The sequence below is a fragment of the Meles meles genome, chromosome 1 (assembly GCF_922984935.1).
Source record: "Meles meles chromosome 1, mMelMel3.1 paternal haplotype, whole genome shotgun sequence".
NCBI classification, from domain to species: Eukaryota; Metazoa; Chordata; class Mammalia; order Carnivora; family Mustelidae; genus Meles; species Meles meles.
Window position 1 is genome coordinate 44,582,681 of NC_060066.1, and position 17,320 is coordinate 44,600,000.

Genomic DNA, 17,320 nt, shown 5'->3' on the forward strand with positions numbered 1-17,320 from the left:
GTTGTTTAATTTTGAGCATACAAGGCATTTAGACCAATGACCTTCTGTTTTCCTTGAGCTCTGATGACTGGCCTTGCTATTTGTGTTTATTTTCTAGAAGTGATACGCTCAGCCTTTCAAAATTATGTTTTTGTAGAGCAGCCAAGAGAACGGGCATTGCTTGCTTCTATTCTGTGTAGTGACATAACGTGCTTATGGTGCTTTCTTCCTCTCCCCACCCGCTTTGCATCCTTTTCCTAGATGCGCATCGGGAATTCCTTCACAGGCCTGCTTCTGGATACGTGCCAGAGGAGATCTGGAAGAAAGCTGGTAAGAACTGTTGAAAAACACGAGTCTAGTGTTCTGGCAGCTGTGCACAGTTGTTCATGCAGTGATGTGAGGAGCGACAAGGAGGGCCTTTCCTGCGAACAACAACAAAAACAAAACAGCCCCCCACCACAGACCAAAAATTTTAAATCCTAATTAATATTCTTTCACCAGGCCTGATTAGAACATGGAATAGTTTTTATTTTAGGAGCATCTGCTAGTGCCGCGTCATTGACCGTCTGGCAACGTTTCTGTTTTAAACCCCTGTTTTTCAGGTGCTGTCATGGTTTCAGGCTGAAAGCTGGCATAAGAGGTCTCAGATTACATGCAGTTTACTCTTAATGAAAAAAACAAATCTGATGTTTTAGAAATTAAATTGCACACGTCAGTCTTTTCTCCTGATTTTTAAAAATGGAGATATAATTGGCACATCTCCGAAATTCCTAACAAAACTAGTTGACTTGTTGAGGGACTAACTTCCAGATTGTACGACTACAACCAGTATTTAAAATTGATCTTCTGTGCTAATTCATACTCAGTGACCAGAACTAAATTGTTTCCTAAATTAAATGACCCAAGTTATGCTAAACTTCTATTCCTCCCTCCTATGTACAGTGTCAGATTTTCCTTAAGAGATACTGGAGCTGATTTAAAGTTCTGGGGCTGACTTAAAGTTCCCGGTGACACACTGGCTTCAGAGGGTTCAGATCTGGCAGAATCTTGGGGGAACACCAACACTTAGAAAAGTAGAGCCAAAACCTTGCGAAAACTGACTCATGAGAGAAAACATACAACCCGTTTCAATCAAGAGTTAAAGATGATGTGACAGACACATACTGTGGCTTTGAGTTGCTCTAAACTCCAACTATTAAAATAGTTTGACTGGAAAAACTGGAAAAATGCTCTTTCTGCAAAGGGTTGGATGGGTGTAGGAGAAATAGAGAAGGGAAAGTGTCTCTTGAGGTTGTGATTTGACCCAGCCAGGTCCATAGTTCTTTGCAACTTGGCTGATGCTCTGATCATTTGGCTCTTATCAAGTGTTTTTACAGATTTTCTAAGAAAAACCTGTTTTTGTAAGAGTGACAAGAAGTTTCCAAATCTGATAGTATGCTAGACCTGGTAGGTTCGATTGAGAACCAGAATGCTCTCTCCAGTGTCCAGTATGCCAATCAGATAGCATATTCAGCTTAAATGCTATGTATGTTGCTCAGCCGTATACTCTTACCAGATTCACAGCATCACCTCTAAGATTTCTTCCTGGGTCACGGGGTACTCTCCAGCTGGTGCAATGTGCCATGTGTCACCTATCTGGAAAAAGAATCGCTCCATCTTCTTTCTGACCACTTTTTCTTCCCCATTCTTAAGCTGTCAGTGCAACTTATTCCAGTAAGAGACACAAAGAATGGTCATTTGGGACAGCAGAAGGATGACATTTTCTGTTGCAGGAGAGAGTCTTTCTCTGCATCTCCCTTATTTATGTGTATTTAAGTTAAATCCTTGATAGTTGATAAAGAAAAATTGACAGGAAAGCCTTGTGTAATCCAAATTCTTTCGCTGTGCTATTATCTGCTCAAGTCTTTGTTTGACTGCTGTTAAGTGAGAGCAGATTTTTCTGAACGTACCACCTTTGTTGGAAAGTCAACTTGAATAGCTCTGCACAAAGGAAGTCCTGCCATAAGTGGTAAGCAATTGGAAGCAGATTCAAAACGGCACTGTATATTTGCCACTTAATCAGGTTCTTTAAAAATTTGACATGTTGTAATCTATTGAGTCTTATTTTTCTTCACTGTTTTATGGGTTTCTGAAACTAATTCTGGGTATACTTGACATCGTGAGGGCTACACAAGGAGAGAAAGAACAATCCTTGCTTCTGTTGTGTCCGTGGACTCTCTAAGAAGCATTTAACCTTAGCAAACAAATGATGCCCAGAACATTTTTTAGATGCGCCTATGTTCTGTCTTAGGGCTTCAGTCTAAAATAGGACTTGGAAGCGGGGTCAATTACATTTGTGTATTTGTATTATTCTCACAACAGTATCCCTAATCTCCTGCACAAAAGCAGTTTTGGGACTTTCTATGGATAGATGCTCATATTGAGGAGTATATTAAATCCCTTAAGTATAGACGACAGTTTTATCTGGAAATCTTTAATAACTGCTTTTAATATTTATCTTTATAGGCTTGTTAAAAAGCATTTCTAGTGTTGAGAGTCAGGGCATCCAGCATGATGAAAACACCAAGGGCAGAATGTGACATCGGCTTGTTACAATTGGAAAACTTTTTCCCCCAAGATTCTGAAATCTGCTGTGAGCAAAATTTTTTTTAGAAGAAAACCTATAAAGTGTGTCTTTGCAATCAAAGTTTTATACATTACCTTTGTGGCAAAAGATAAGTAAATAAAAGAAAGTTTAAAGCATTTGAAAAATATCAAAGGGGTAGAGCTCTCAAAATTCAATGTAGTGTAACCAGTGCATCCTTTTTCACAGGAAATTATAATTGCAAAAAGTATATCCTGTGCATGAAAGTATATCATACAACCTTTAGCACCATTTTATTTTGAAATTTCAAACCTGCAGAAAAGTTGCAAAAATGGTATAAAAAATTGCTGTATTTTTTACCCAGTTTTCCCTATTTTACTCTATTTGCTTTAATATCTTTCTATTCCTCTTTCCTTCCCTTCCTTTCTTTCTCTGTACACATATTTTCCCCCAACCATTTGAGAGTAAGGTGCAGATGTAATGCCCCTTTACCCTAAACATTTTAGTGTGTATTTCCTAGGAACAAGGACATTCTCTTGCATAAATAACTATAGTACAGTTACCAAAATCAGGACATTAACAGTATGTAATTCACAGACCCCATTCAAATTCTGCGTGTTACCCCATTAAGAGTATAACAATGGAATAGTGTAACAATACACATTTTAAAATATTTTGGGTCCTAACCAATGTTGAAGGCCTCATCAGTATTTTTAAAAGCAACAGCAAAAGTAAAAGAACACACCATAAAGGTATGAAAAGTCTTCATAAAACTGAGGAAAAAAAATCTAACATAAAGATGGTTTTCAAATCACAACCGAGTGTTTTCGTCAGTATATTTCTTTTTCAAATGATCAGTGAATGTTTGCAGTTGGTAATAAATATTCAAGCACCTTGCAAATGTCCTACCAACTCTCTTTGCTGATCTGTATATGCCTGTGGGATTAGAATAGGAATGCATAATTTAAATATAAATTGCCTGATTTGCATACACAATTAGTCAAGCTACAGCTTTGATCGTAAGCAAAAATTATTGTCCTGTATTACCACTTAGATAGAATTTTAATTCACCTTGAATATTCAAACTAAATTAGACCCTGGCTGTCTAGTTAGAAGGGCAGTACTTCCCTGGTGCCCCTGGTCGTTTATGATAGGGTAATAAAGGCATCCTTTTGCCTCCTGGTGAAGACCTGCAAGCTCTGTGCGGTACTGTTTCTATCCAGGTTTTAAATGGCATATCTTAGAGCAACCAAAGGCTTAACATATTTTGGTTAATATTTCTGGTCTGGATCTTTCCCTTGTAGTTTAATGTATAAAACCTAGCAGACAGTCATTACAAAAGAAAGAAGTTCAGAAATACTGTGATTGAAGTGACCTGGGCTATAGAAGTCATGCCGGCTAATTACAAGTGGAGAGCTTTCGATGGTCCTCCAGGCCAGGGCTCTAGATGTGTGAAACAAACCACCGACGTTTAAGAAACCTTAGGAGTATTTGCATCTCTTACATTTTTAATCTACAGTAAAACATTTTTTTATTAGGAATCTATGTTTTTAATTAAACAGAACATTTAATTAAGGTGCTTTTTAAGTGGGTGAAACAATTAAGTGCAAACACTTGAATGAAACATGTCATAATTAGTTTTAATAGAGTGTTAATTGGTACTAGGTTTGCCAAGTTAATAATTACTGCTTATTAAATTTTCAATTAATCATTGTCATTTTGCTTTGAATAAAGATGAAAATTAGATAAACTAATTTAGGGGGAGGATATTTTCCCTCGTTAATTAGAACAGTTAATTTTTTTAAATGGAAATTACTTGTTTTAGTTGTCAATCTCATATTGTACATTAGTCTTTTCACCTTTTCCACAGCCAAAAATAAAGAGCTGATTTGACACCTTGCAGGTCTGTAGGCAGGCCTGATTGTTTTGGCCTCTGGTATGATTCAATTACATTTGTCTAGTGCAACAGTTGGTAATGCAAAGCTGTGTATATATTTGATGGAGTAGATGGGCAATGGCTTAAAACTGGGAAATGAGAAAATGATTTTTACAGAACCTTATCATCTAACCCGTTAAGGGCATAAATCCACATGACTCGGGAAATACTTAGGAAAAAGAAAAGCCAGATCCTCTGTTCCATCTTGGATTTTCTTTGCAAGGTCTACATTGACATAATTGCCATGTGAATTACCTTCACTATACTGCTGTATGTTTCACTATTGTGCTTTGTTTCACCAGCAAAATAATTGTTAGCACTTAGATATGTATATGTGTAAAATCCATCCCCTTCCTCTTTTCTTCTGAAAGCTTTTTAACATGGACTCCGTATGTGCATATTAACCTATAGCCTTGTAGCAAACCGCCTCAATGTGTCTGAATTATTCCAGGCAGTTTTGTGGTAGTGGTATTCGTCTTTTAGCTACTGAAGTCTGGTTTCCCAGTCATTTCTGGAGGTACTAGTTTGGTAGAAAAGTTGTAGTGATGCAGTAGTAGTTTAAAAAAGATTCCCAGACACGCAAGTTAAAGAAAAAAAAAAAACAACCTTACCCTTTGTTTTCCTAAATGAATTTCAGAAAGCTGCTGGGTTTTTAGGCAGCCAGGAGAACTGCCCAATAATTGCGATGAGAGTCGCAATTCTCTAGAATTGTGTTTAACAGCGGTTCGTGGCCAAGATCCTGCGCTAACAGGGAAATGTTCTCTTGTCCGGTGCGGCCTTCCTGGCACACAGAGGAGGCGGTCAACGAGGTGAAGCGCCAGGCGATGACCGAGCTGCAGAAGGCGGTGTCGGAGGCCGAGCGGAAAGCCCATGACATGATCACGACCGAGCGCGCCAAGATGGAGCGCACGGTGGCCGAGGCCAAGCGGCAGGCGGCGGAGGACGCACTGGCCGTCATCAATCAGCAGGAGGATTCGAGCGAGGTGAGGTGCTGGTGGGAGCTTGCATGGCAAGCAGATCGTTTCCATAATGCGAGCGCTCGGTTTGGAGTCCAGGAGGTCCCCAGTAAAAGTGGGTATTGGATTGTAGACGAACGCATCTCTGGGGTGGGGGGTGGAAATCAGAAAAATTGGGGAGGAGTCCTGGCACTTGTGGAATCCATGAAGAACTTGAGCAGATGTCTTTATTAAAGACCTAAAAAAACAACTCTGCCAAGAAGGGTTTTTAACGTCTTTGGTGGATAACAGAGGAAAGGGAAATGCTCACAACTTCCTCGCACTGTTTAGGGCTCCAGACTTGGCTGTGTGCGCGTGCGTCTGTCTGTGTGTGTGTGTGGTTTTCTTCTAGTAGAAGGGGTTCCATAGGGATGCCCTGTGCAGACATGCTCTCCAAAGCCCTACTGTGGGGCTGGCATCGCAGCCACTCCCTTTGCTATGGGGCCGAAATTCCGGTAGGAAAATGGTGTCTGCGTCAGTTCAGCCTCCACTGCACAGTCTGGTTTTCCATGTTATTTATAATAACCATTATGCCGGTCATTTCATAGATCACATCGCCACTGGAGGTAATATTATTTGGTATTACTTGAGTATATTAAAATACACACCCATAACCCAAGTGGCTTAAGGATCTGGGAAGTAACTAAAACATGGTACTTAACAGAATGCTTTTTAAAATAGAGCCTGGAAAGTCAGAACAATGTGGTAATGCTTTGCATTAATTAATTAATGCAGCCCCACAGTCGCCCCCCACCCCACAGTAACTTCAGATAAAGAACTATAGTTAGCTAGTCTCACCGAGCTGAACTAGCAAGAGCATCGTCCACCGATAAATCAATGGCCTACTACAATACATATCTATAATTTGTGAGGGAGAGTAAGAATTTAATTTGTACCAGGCTTCTCCGTAGATGAAAGACCCTGTGGGAATCACTCGATGCCCAGAGTTTCTATTTAATGTGTAGCAGATGAATAACAAGGGGACAAAAGGAATTGATTTTCAACATTTGAAAGTTTCTCAGGAAAAGAGGGACAAAGGGAAGTTTATCTACTCTTTAACTGCTGACTTTTCCATTGTTGAATTAAGCTAGACATAAATTCAATTTTATTGGCATCTGTGGCTAAAATATTTAAGGATCTTGTTTTGTGTTTTTGTTGTTGTTGTTGTTGTTGTTGTTTTAATTTTTATTAACATCCTTTGGAGAGAATTTGTCCTGCTCCATTTAAGTTAGTAATACCATGAAACACAGTAGTTGCCTTCACTAAAACATTATCACTTACACAAGAGCATTTTGGGACTGTTATGTGTGGTAGGAATATTTTGTAGGCCACCAAATTCTAAAGGTGAATGTTTAGGAAGAGATTGAAAAACTAAGTCTTTGTATTTGGGAAATAGCATGCTGTATTCCTTCAGGAGCTAAAAGCTTTGTATCTTTATTCCTGACATCCCTCCAGAAAAATCCATGATCTTGACACTAGGACTTAGCATTACTGAAGTGAGGATCATTACAGTCATTTTTGGATGCAGATCATCTGAGAGGCAACTTAAGTCTGATTTCTTTAAACTGCAGTACCTCTTATAAGACTTAGTTAGAGTCAGTGTGGGGGAACTTGATCCTGCCAATAATTGAGTTCCTTTTCTTCAGAAGCAATGTAAACATTTTCCTGAGGCTAGGAGAGCAAAAGGTAGAAGAGAGATTTCATTGGAATGAAGCTGAGACCCCCTAGACTTGGACGTAAGTCTACACACACGTATACTATAAAAGTGGTTTGACCAAGGACTTGGCAGAGAAGTTAATCCACTAGCCCTAAATTAATGTTGGACTTCTTCTGAGGAAAGACAGGGTCTGGGAATAGTCTGAGCGCCTGGTGGTAGTAAGTTTAGTCAGCTCTATCTTATGCCCAGATTTATAGGTAAATACTTTTTTATTTTCCCCTACAGGGATTCTTTACTTTTAACTTGTAAGTGAGGGCAAAACTTTGAATCCAACATATTATTTTTCTTTAGTCTATTTTTTCCTCACATTGTGGAATATATGCCTTTTCATAGAAATGACCTGATAAAAGTCGCCCCAGCAGTGGTGCTTTTAAGTCACCTCAGGTCCAGAAAGCTCCATAGGACCCTCTGGGACAGAAGCAGAACAACTTTGATTTCCTTGGGCTAGGCTGTAACTCCCTATTCCAGCCTTCCCCATGGTTGGCCTCCGGGTGGGCATCTCTTAGGCCAGGACTGCGTGGCCCAGCCGAAAAGAAAGCCCAGGTACTTCTCAGGACTCTCTTCTATTCCAGGGGTTTTCTTGAATTTTAGCTGCTCAACCCCCAAATAAGACCCACCCAGTACTGTGCTGTAGACATTTGATAAATTGTTCTTTGTTCTTTAGAAAAATACATAGGCAGTCTCGCTGCCATAGTAATTGGTTGAAAAAAAAAAATTCCCATTAAATGTAGGAACCATTGATTTAAAAACTGTACTAAGAAATTAATGGGCATTCCTCAAAAAAAAAAGGTCATGTTTGTGACCTGCCCAGGGCAGTTTGTGATTCAGTACCTACAACTCTAAATTAATCATACCCACATATTCATTTATTCTTTGAACAGCAAAGTTTTGAGCTTTATTCTGTGTCAGGGAGGTTGCTAGGCACTGAGGATACCTGTGCTTTTATGTAGGGTACAGTGCATTAGAGGAGGCAAATCACTAAATTACAAGAGTCCTAACAGGTTTAGTATGAAAGCTTCCAGGAATTAAGTTTCATGTCATCTGATAACTTAAGGATAATCAGGAACTGGTCAGCAGCTGCTCTCCATATCCCTCCAGCCCCATTGCTTCATCACTGTTTCCTCGGGAAAGGGGCACGTCAGCGCCTCTGTGCAGGAGGAAAAGAAAAGATGGAGAAAGAAACCGTGTCAGGTTTTGAGAACAGGAGGGCTATGTGGCTCATGAGGGTTTGGGAAGGCTCATTCAGGCTGCAGAGTGGAGAGAGATTAGAGGAAACGAAAAGGAGGGACCAATCTGTTTCAGGAGACCGCTGGGGATGGAGATGGTTGATAGCGGCACTGGGGTTGGATACAGTGTATCCATTGTATCCGTTGGCTGGGAACCATGAGATAAAATAGACAGGATTTTATGACACGTTGGCCATCACGGAAGAGGAGGGTGTCCAGAAGAGGGGTTTGGGATATACACATCAGGTGTTCCTATTTGAACAATCTTCAGAAACTCACTGACTTTGATCTGCCCAAGGTGTGTGTTTTTCCTTTGGGGGAGAAAGTTGGTATTTTGGATGCATGAACAACACAAGTTAAAACACTTTAAGAAACTCAGTCAGTGACTGAATCCAGCTGGACAGATCGCCTCTGTGAACCTAAAGGGTAAATAGCACAAAGTCTTAAATAGTTTGTGCTGTTTAATGTGAAAATCAGGATAGTAGAATACAAAGGCAGGGTACAGGGTGACCGTACCTCCCAGTGTGAGTGATGCAGTCCTGGTTTACTCCTGTTGTCCCATGTAATTACAGAGTGGTCCCCTTTATTCTCGAGAGTTCTGGTTTGTATGATGAGTTATAAGGTCACACCACTTACAGGCCATGCTCAGGAGATTTAAGGGCCTTCTTTTGCTAGCAAAGCTCCCAGGCAGGTGCATGGGGTAGAAAGAATCCAAGAGGAGGACTTGAATCCTCGTTCCTGCTCAGTTACCCTGTCCGGTCTCCTGGGGTGAATTCTTTTCCTTCTGTGAGCCGTTATTCCTTCTGAAGGAATGAGATGTTGTTTGCTTACCTCACAGGGGTGTTTCGAAGTTTTTTTGTCGGTTTGTTTTTTGTTGAAGTAGAGCTGACACTCCTGTTTCCCACAGTCCTGCATCTCCAAATACACTCTTTCTGACTGAACCCAGTCTTTTTCTCCCTTAGTTTGAAGCCCCCCCCATTCTAGACATGCTCCCATCTCTCACTTAGATCATACCTGATCTCATCTGAATCTTCAATAAGGCATATGTAGGTAATATAAATGTACAAAATACCATGCTTCCCTCCGTTAAGGACTTCGGGACGGAGTCTGAGTTTCTGCATCTGAAGACCAGATCTCTAGATCTGGTAATTTCTTCTGAGCAGTTTGTGTTAGGGGCCGGCACCCAGGAATACTTATTTCTCAGATTTCTGAATTTAGCCTTCCTCTTTCTACCTGTTTTCACACATGGAAAATGGACCTACTAATGCCCATTCCGTTTAGGAAAACCAGTGGTTTTAGAAAAGTAGGCAGTGGAAAAATTCCAGAAAGAGGAGACAGGAGTTGAAAAGCTTGAACTGCGGAGAAGAACAGGAGGAATGTGTAGAGTCCAGAATGAATAGACATAAGTATCATCTGTTAGGGGGGTCATGTAGTTTATCATCTGGACAGGGACTTGTCACAGAGGAAAAGGGGGTGCTCTCGCCAGGACTGGTCAGTCCCGTACAGCAGGCTGCCCCACGCATACAGAAATCCGCACCCAGCGTGGTTGGTGGGGGTGGCAGGAAGTTTGGCCTGAGGCTAGACCAACAGACCTGCGGTGAATGTTTAACTCTGCCAAGCACGGTAGACTCTTTCTGGGAGCCACGGTAGTGTAGACGGTGCTCTTGTCCTCGTTATGCAGCGGAGGAAAGCTGAGTCTCGGGCGGTTAGGCCTCTGCTCAGGGTCTCAGCAGTAAGTGTGAGCTGGCCCTCAGCCCAGGCTGTCTGCCTCTGAGGCCACCTTCTTAATAGCCACATGGCACTAAGGGAATTTTCTTTTTTTTTCCTGATTGTGTATCAGTGTATCTATTTCCTCATTGGACTTCCTTCAGATTATTCCTACCTAGTTCTCTCACTTGGGTTTATAGCCTAGTCATTGTTATTCTGGTAGAACGATGCTGGTCTTGGGACACACATCTAAGCAATATGATACTTTCTGGGGGCTCCTGGGTGGCTCAGTCGATTAAGTGTCTGCCTTAGGCTCAGGTCATGGTCCCAGGGTCATGGGATCAATTGGGACCCCTGCATCATCGTGATCCCTGCTCAGCAGGAAGTCTGCTGCTCCCTCCGCCTGCTCATGTTCTCTTCTCTCAAATAAATAAAACCCTTAAAAAATGTATGGTATTTTCTATGCTTTCTCTCCTTCTCTCTCTTACAGTGTATTAACGTATAAACCTAGAATATACTGCCAGCATTAGCGTAAATTAAAAAAAAAAAAGAATTTGCCAAATCTGGTCATCTGAGTTTTTTTATTTTTTCATATTCATATCTGGTTCTCATCCTTGTATAGTTTTTTCCCAATGAACATTGTCAGATTGGGCCTATTTCCAAAGAACCTGCTATAACTCTTCTTTGAGATCCATAACCAGTACTAGCTTAGGGGATCAAAGTGAATGACTGCAAATGGGCAGAAAACAAAGAGTAAATAGTTGTAGTATTAATAGTTCTGAGTTTTAAGCCACCAAATTGGTATCCGTCTTCCCCCCGCCCAGAGTAAAACAGCCTTTATTTGTTATTCTTGTGGAGGTGCCGAACTGCACAGTTTCCATTGAAGTTGGACAATTTTGTTGCATTTAAAGAGAAACACTGATCAAATCTTTAAACTTTATATTTCCAGAACCTGCTAAGCCCTGACAGTGTGAGCAAATCATTCTGGGGGGGTTTCATCATCTTTACTCCTTCTTTAATTAATGGAACCACCCCTGGTGGACGCTGTGCCATATGTCCCAAACCATAGAAACCTGACCTCAGTGGATGCTGTAGAAATCAGTTACCACACAGTTATAGGCCAGGAACCTCGCATCATGGTTCCTATAAGGCCCCCATGATGCTGTCGGACCCATTGATCCCCAGAACAATTTGTAGCTCTCAGAGCATAAGCTGTTGTGATTCTGTGTTACAATAAGATTTTTTGTTGTTTTCATATTAAATGGCCAGCTGTCTGCATCCATAGATGTTCGCGGTATAGTTGATGGAGTGCTGGACCTGGAATGGTCCAGAGTGGCTCACCTCTTGGAGCTTTGGGTTTCATATCTGTAAAACCAGGGTAATGTTTCTGTGTCTCAGTTTGTAAGGTTGTTGAGACACACAGATGAGTAGAAGTATTTTATAACCTTCCAAGTGAGCGGTGTGTATAAGAGAGAGAAATAGAAAACCAGTTAAGAAGCTATTCTACCAGGAAGGGCAGGGAAGGAACTTGCATAGGAACTATGAGCTTGGAAAGCTGGGAAGAGAGACCATGGAAGCCAAGATCTGTGGGGATTGGCCCTGAGTCATTGCCGGGGCCAAAGAAAGATGAGCTTCTAGTAAGATGACAAAAGTCTTGAACTTGACTATTGCCAGTGACTGAAGCAGGCCACAGCACAGAGTCAGGTTTAGGGAATACTGACTTGGGTGACAGGAGCATCGTGGTGGATGGAGTTCCACAGTGTAGCTCAGGAAGGAGAAACAGGTTGGCGTGTCATTTTGTTACAGCTAGTACTTGAAACCATGAGGAGTGCTGACAAGGGAGAGTGGGAGGAAGGAAAAGATTTTCTTTTCTTTATGCCAGCTTCCCCCTCCTGCCAAATTAATTTGTTTGTTTATTATTTTTTTTTAAAGATTTTATTTATTTATTTGACAGACAGAAATCACAAGTAGGGAGAGAGGCAGGCAGAGACAGAGAGGAGGAAGCAGGCTCCCTGCCAAGCAGAGAGCCCGACGCGGGGCTCGATCCCAGGACCCTGGGATCATGACCCGAGCGAAAGGCAGAGGCTTTAACCCACTGAGCCACCCAGGCGCCCCTGTTTATTATTTTTAAAGACTCATTGTTGTTTTAAAGATTTTATTTGTCAGAGAGAACACAAGCAGGGGAGTGGCAGTCAAGAGGGAGAAGCAGGCTCCCCACTGAGCAGGGAGCCCGACGTGGAACCCCATCCCAGGACCCTGGGATCATGACCTGAGCCAAAGGCAGCTGCTTAACTGACTGAGCCACCCAGGCACTCCCCTCCTGCCAAATATTTAGCGGGAAATGAATAAACAGAAAAAAGAGGTTACAGTGTAACAACAGAATTTGAGTATATCAACACAAAAGTTAGAGGGAATTTCAACAGGGGGAACTCAGAAAGGAGGAATGGGGAAATGGTCAGTACTGGCAAGTCTTACGAAGGTCTGAGAACAGAGAAGGTACAGAAAAAGTGGTCACTGATGAAGTGGAAGGGGAAGTAAGTTGATTTTTTTTTAAAAATATTTTATTTATTTATTTGACAGAGATCACAAGTAGGTAGAGAGGCAGGCAGAGAGGGTGGGGAGGAGGCAGGCTCCCTGCTGAGCAGAGAGCCTGATGCGGGGCTCTATTCCAGTACCCTGAGATCCTGACCTGGGCTGAAGGCAGAGGCTTAACCAACTGAGCCACCCAGGTAACCCCTGATGTTTTTTTCTATACAACTGTCAGTGCCTGTGGCGGGAGGCACCAGGCCATGGGCTTTCTAATTCTAAAGATCGTTCCTGGCAAGGATTGAGATCGTTGTTTTCTTCCAGCCAGTGCCAAGGGCCGTTACATTCTGCCATTTGATTCAGGACCTCCTGAACATCAGGCCCTGTGCTAGGTAGGCACAGACATCATCCTAAACAACTGTGCAATTACATCATCCCGGTTGTAAATACTGTCACTTAAGGGGTTAAGTACCTCGCCTCCAGTTCTGAGGCCACTAAGTGATATAGACATTTACATGGCACACCATGATACCTTGTCTTCGGTGCTCCAGCTTCCTGCACCAACTTCTGTCCGCTGTCAGGAGTGGAGCACCCTGCTAACATTCCTGCTGAAACAGGCTCTAAGAAATAATCCAAAATGGCCAGAGTGTGGCACTTTGGGGAATGTGTTTGATTTGCATTCCGAAGGCCTGGGTGAATCAAACCTCAGCTGTGCATCTGTGAACTTTTGGCAGGTCATTTCCTGCAAGGGTTATTTATTCTTTGGGCCTCAGTTTCCCAGGCTGCAGAATGTATTCAAAAGTGGTTTTCAACTGTGCAGTGCAATGCCAAGGTACAAGGCGATCATACTGTGGATTTAAATCCATGTGTCGTAGAGTTCTTTACATTTGGAGAATTTTAATTGTAGTCATTCGACTTTCTTCTTTGAGCCTCATTTGTATGCAAGAGTTTTTCTGGAGAATTGTAGGTGAGTACAGACCTGGAGAAACTTAAGGTAATCGGGAGAAAGTGTTTTGTTTCTTGAAAAAAGAATTTCCAACTGTGAGAACCAGAAAAGATATATTTTATTCCAGGTAGGGCTAGGAAAGACCATTCTCAGCGCATCTAAACTAGAAAGAAGGAGACAGTTTTGTTCTCAGGGATGAAGAGAATCGCTGGGATGAAACAAAGTAACAATAATCTTTGACACAGCTTTGGCATTTCAGAGCTTCAGTTCCTTGTTTCCCCTTCGGTCTGTAGTATTAGCACACTTAACGAAAGGGAGCGAAGCGATTCATTCAGCCTCATACTCTTCACAGCCTTAACTTTGGTCATTGGCCGACTCCCATTTTTCAGATCAGGGGAAAAATACTCTTTATGCCAGAAAGGGAATAAAAATATCACAAATAAGGGAAAACTATAAAGTGCCATGGATTTGGGGAATGAAATTTGCTATGAAATACTATTTTTTAAAAGATTTTTATTTATTTATTTGACAGAGATCACAAGTAGGCAGAGAGGCAGGTAGAGAGAGAGGAGGAAGCAGGCTCCCCACTGAGCAGAGAGCCTGATGTGGGGCTCTATCCCAGGCCCCAGGGACCACGACCCGAGCCGAAGGCAGAGACTTTAACCCACTGAGCCACCCAGGCACCCCTGAAATAGTATTCTTGAGCCTTCTACATGTCACGGCAATTCAGTTGCCGGCATCGTTCTTTACAGGACTGAGAGGGAAATTCAGTTATATGATGGATGGGAGAAAGGAAAAGGAAGGAAGGACAGGAAGGAAGGAAAGAAGGAAGGGAAGGAAGGAAAGGAAAGAAAAATGAAAAGAAAAGAAAGAAGAAAGAAACAACTATGAGGAAATAATAGCCTGGCTACAAAAAAGCATAAATTGAAAAATGTAAAACTAGATTAAACCATTGACGTACCCCTGGGTATTATACACAATCTGCATTTCCACCTTTATGCACAGCAGGAACCTTAGAAATTTCAAATGATCCAAAGTAGGTTACTCACAAGATTCTACACATTTCTCTGTCCCCGGAAGTGTGACGGTTGAGTGGCCCAGTGCCCCTGGTCAGGCATCAGTTTTGCAAGTAAGGATGAGCCAACTGGAAATTCAGGAGAGACACACTGGAGAAATGTATTAATAGAAATTGCTTTGTCTGTTTTTTAATGAGCTTTTTAAAAAGGAGTACGCACTTTGGAGTTTTTTTGTAAATGGAACACTTGCGCTAAATTCCCCTGCACATTCATTGCGATGCCATGTTAAGAGCAATAAAGATATGTAGCTTCCCCCCTGCCCCCACTCGCTCATTTGAATTGCTCTTTGTTGTACTTTCCTACAGCCCAAGGTTGTTTTTGTCCCGGGAGTGGGTGGTAAGTGAATGGAATCGAACAACTTCAGAATGGGAATAGAGGTGAAACTAGCCAGAGCTCTTAAATCCTGGGTCAGAACCCAGTGACGCTAGGCAAGAAAGCTCAATTCCCAGCAGCTTCATGATCCAAAACATCTGTTTCTATATTTGGCATCATTCCACTTTTTTATTTATAAAATTGTTCCCATCTTTGAAAACACTTTAAAAAATAAAGAAGTTCCCATTCCGTCCCTTCTTTCCACTCCCCTGCACATGCATTTGTAATTACCTGGTTTAGTCTGTGTGTTGAATCAGCTTAAATTGAGAAGGTTGCCTACATCTGATTTCAATCTGCAGTGCTGGGCAGTTACCACCCTTATGTCTGCCAAACTGTGCCTCTGCCAGAAAAAGGATAAGACTCACACCAGGCTATTTCCTAAAGAAGCCACTTGACTCAGATTAGATGTTTAATTTCCTTAAAATATTGTTCTGGATCCAGGTCTCTGTTCCCTAATTGGGATTTTCTGATATAATTGAGGAATTTTGCTTATTTGCTGAGTTTGTTCCAGGATCCAGCTGGCATTATTCTAAATGCCTAAACCTCAAGGAAGTAAACTTCACTGTGGGCACTGAGTATCATACCTCACTACTCTGAAGGATGGGCCAGGCTCACGTTGTTCATGGCTTTTTTAGGACCATTATACACACAATGTGATTGAATTAATTCTGATGGAGAAGAGCTTCTAAGTTATGGCGGAAGCCTCTGATCCTGAGGTATACATCTCTTGAAATATTTTCCCGGACAAATTAAATCAAAGTAGGAAAAAAAAAGTTACGTTGCTTTAATTCCATTTATATTTATGACATTAACCTACAAACCAAGTTTCTAAATCTCCTCAGCTATGTTCACTTGAAACACCTCCCACTGACCATAGTTTGAGATCTTAAATTCCCGCCCCTGCCCCCCTTCACTGGGCCATAACTTCTGAATGGTAAAGAAATAAGAATGTCGAGCTGAGTTCTACATTTTAAACCAGAATCCCAGAGTCTAGAGGCTCCCAGCACTTTAAAAGCCTGTGGGAGCCCCTTTGTGTGTTAGCAGGATTAGATTGCTAAAAATCCCTTTGTGTATTTTGGACATTGGTAAAACCATACACACCAGGCTGACGGACTGCCATTCTGCTGGGGTGTTTTTAGTAGATTTAGGCCATACAACCAGCATGCTGGAAGCAAAACCAACGCAGGAGACACAGTGGGGAGAGGTTGAATATCCACATATATCAGAGCCTTTAAAAAGGTAATTTAGACGTGACCCAACCACATACCAGCCAGCTGTGGGGTTACCATAGTATAGTCAGAAGTTTGTTTTGCAAGAAAAGCATCAAAACCAAAGAAGATAAAGAATAAAAAAGATGAATGGCACAATGCTAAGCTCCCTCGGCAGAGCGTTTCACACTGGGAATGGTTTTGTCAAAGGAACCACGGACATTTAAAGTTGGCTCCCGGAGGTCCCGCCATTTCCTGCAAGGGTCCCTGCCCGCTCTGTCCTTCCTTTGTCCCGGACAATCCCTCCCATCCATGTGCTTTTCTATCTCTGGTGTGTCTGTGCTCTGATTCGTGATGTGTTTATTTCAAAGTTTAAATCTTAGAGGCAACCGCATTTCTGCTTTTCTCACTCAGCTCTGGGAAAGCAGCTCCAGGGATTGGCCGTGGGCTCATCAGTTGTTAGTTTCTTCTACTTTTCTTTTCTTTCTTTCTTTCTTTTTTTTTTTTTTAAGATTTTATTTTTTTTATTTGACAGACAGAGATCACAACTAGAGCAGCAGGCAGAGAGAGAGGGAGAAGCAGTCTCCCTGCTGAGCAGAGAGCCCAGTGCAGGGCTCCATCCCAGGACCCTGGGATCATGACCTGAGCTGAAGGCAGAGGCTTACCCCACTGAGCCACCCAAGCACCCCTCCTCTACTTTTCTATCAGAAGCTGCTGCAGCAGACCCTCAGCCGCTGGGATGCATTGTATGCAAAGAGAACCATTGCTCACTTGGTTTTAGTATTTGCATGTTTGTTTCCAAGTCAAATTACATAATCTCTAGGTAAGGTCTGATTTGAGTCATTTCCCAGATATTAGTTGAGCCCTACTACAGAGCAGGCATTCCTCTGGGTGCTTCGAGTCGATCAGAGAAGAACCAAGGATCCTGTCCTCCAGGTTGCTGAAGGGAGGGGCTTGTTTCAGCTTGTCCTCTTGTGTGCATGTCAGGTACACTGAGTGACGGAGCGCAGTGGGAAGAACTCTCCTTGGTCTGTGATGGAGCAGACCT

The 17,320-nt window shown here is 42.1% G+C and overlaps 1 protein-coding gene across 1 annotated transcript in view; it reads left to right on the plus strand.

Moving 5' to 3' along the window:
* Positions 1-17,320, plus strand: part of RUNX1T1 (RUNX1 partner transcriptional co-repressor 1) — a 132,819-nt gene that overhangs the window by 109,411 nt on the left and 6,088 nt on the right. The window contains 2 exon segments of the mRNA XM_046023573.1: positions 241-309; positions 5,292-5,482. Coding sequence (XP_045879529.1) covers positions 241-309; positions 5,292-5,482 — 260 coding nt within the window.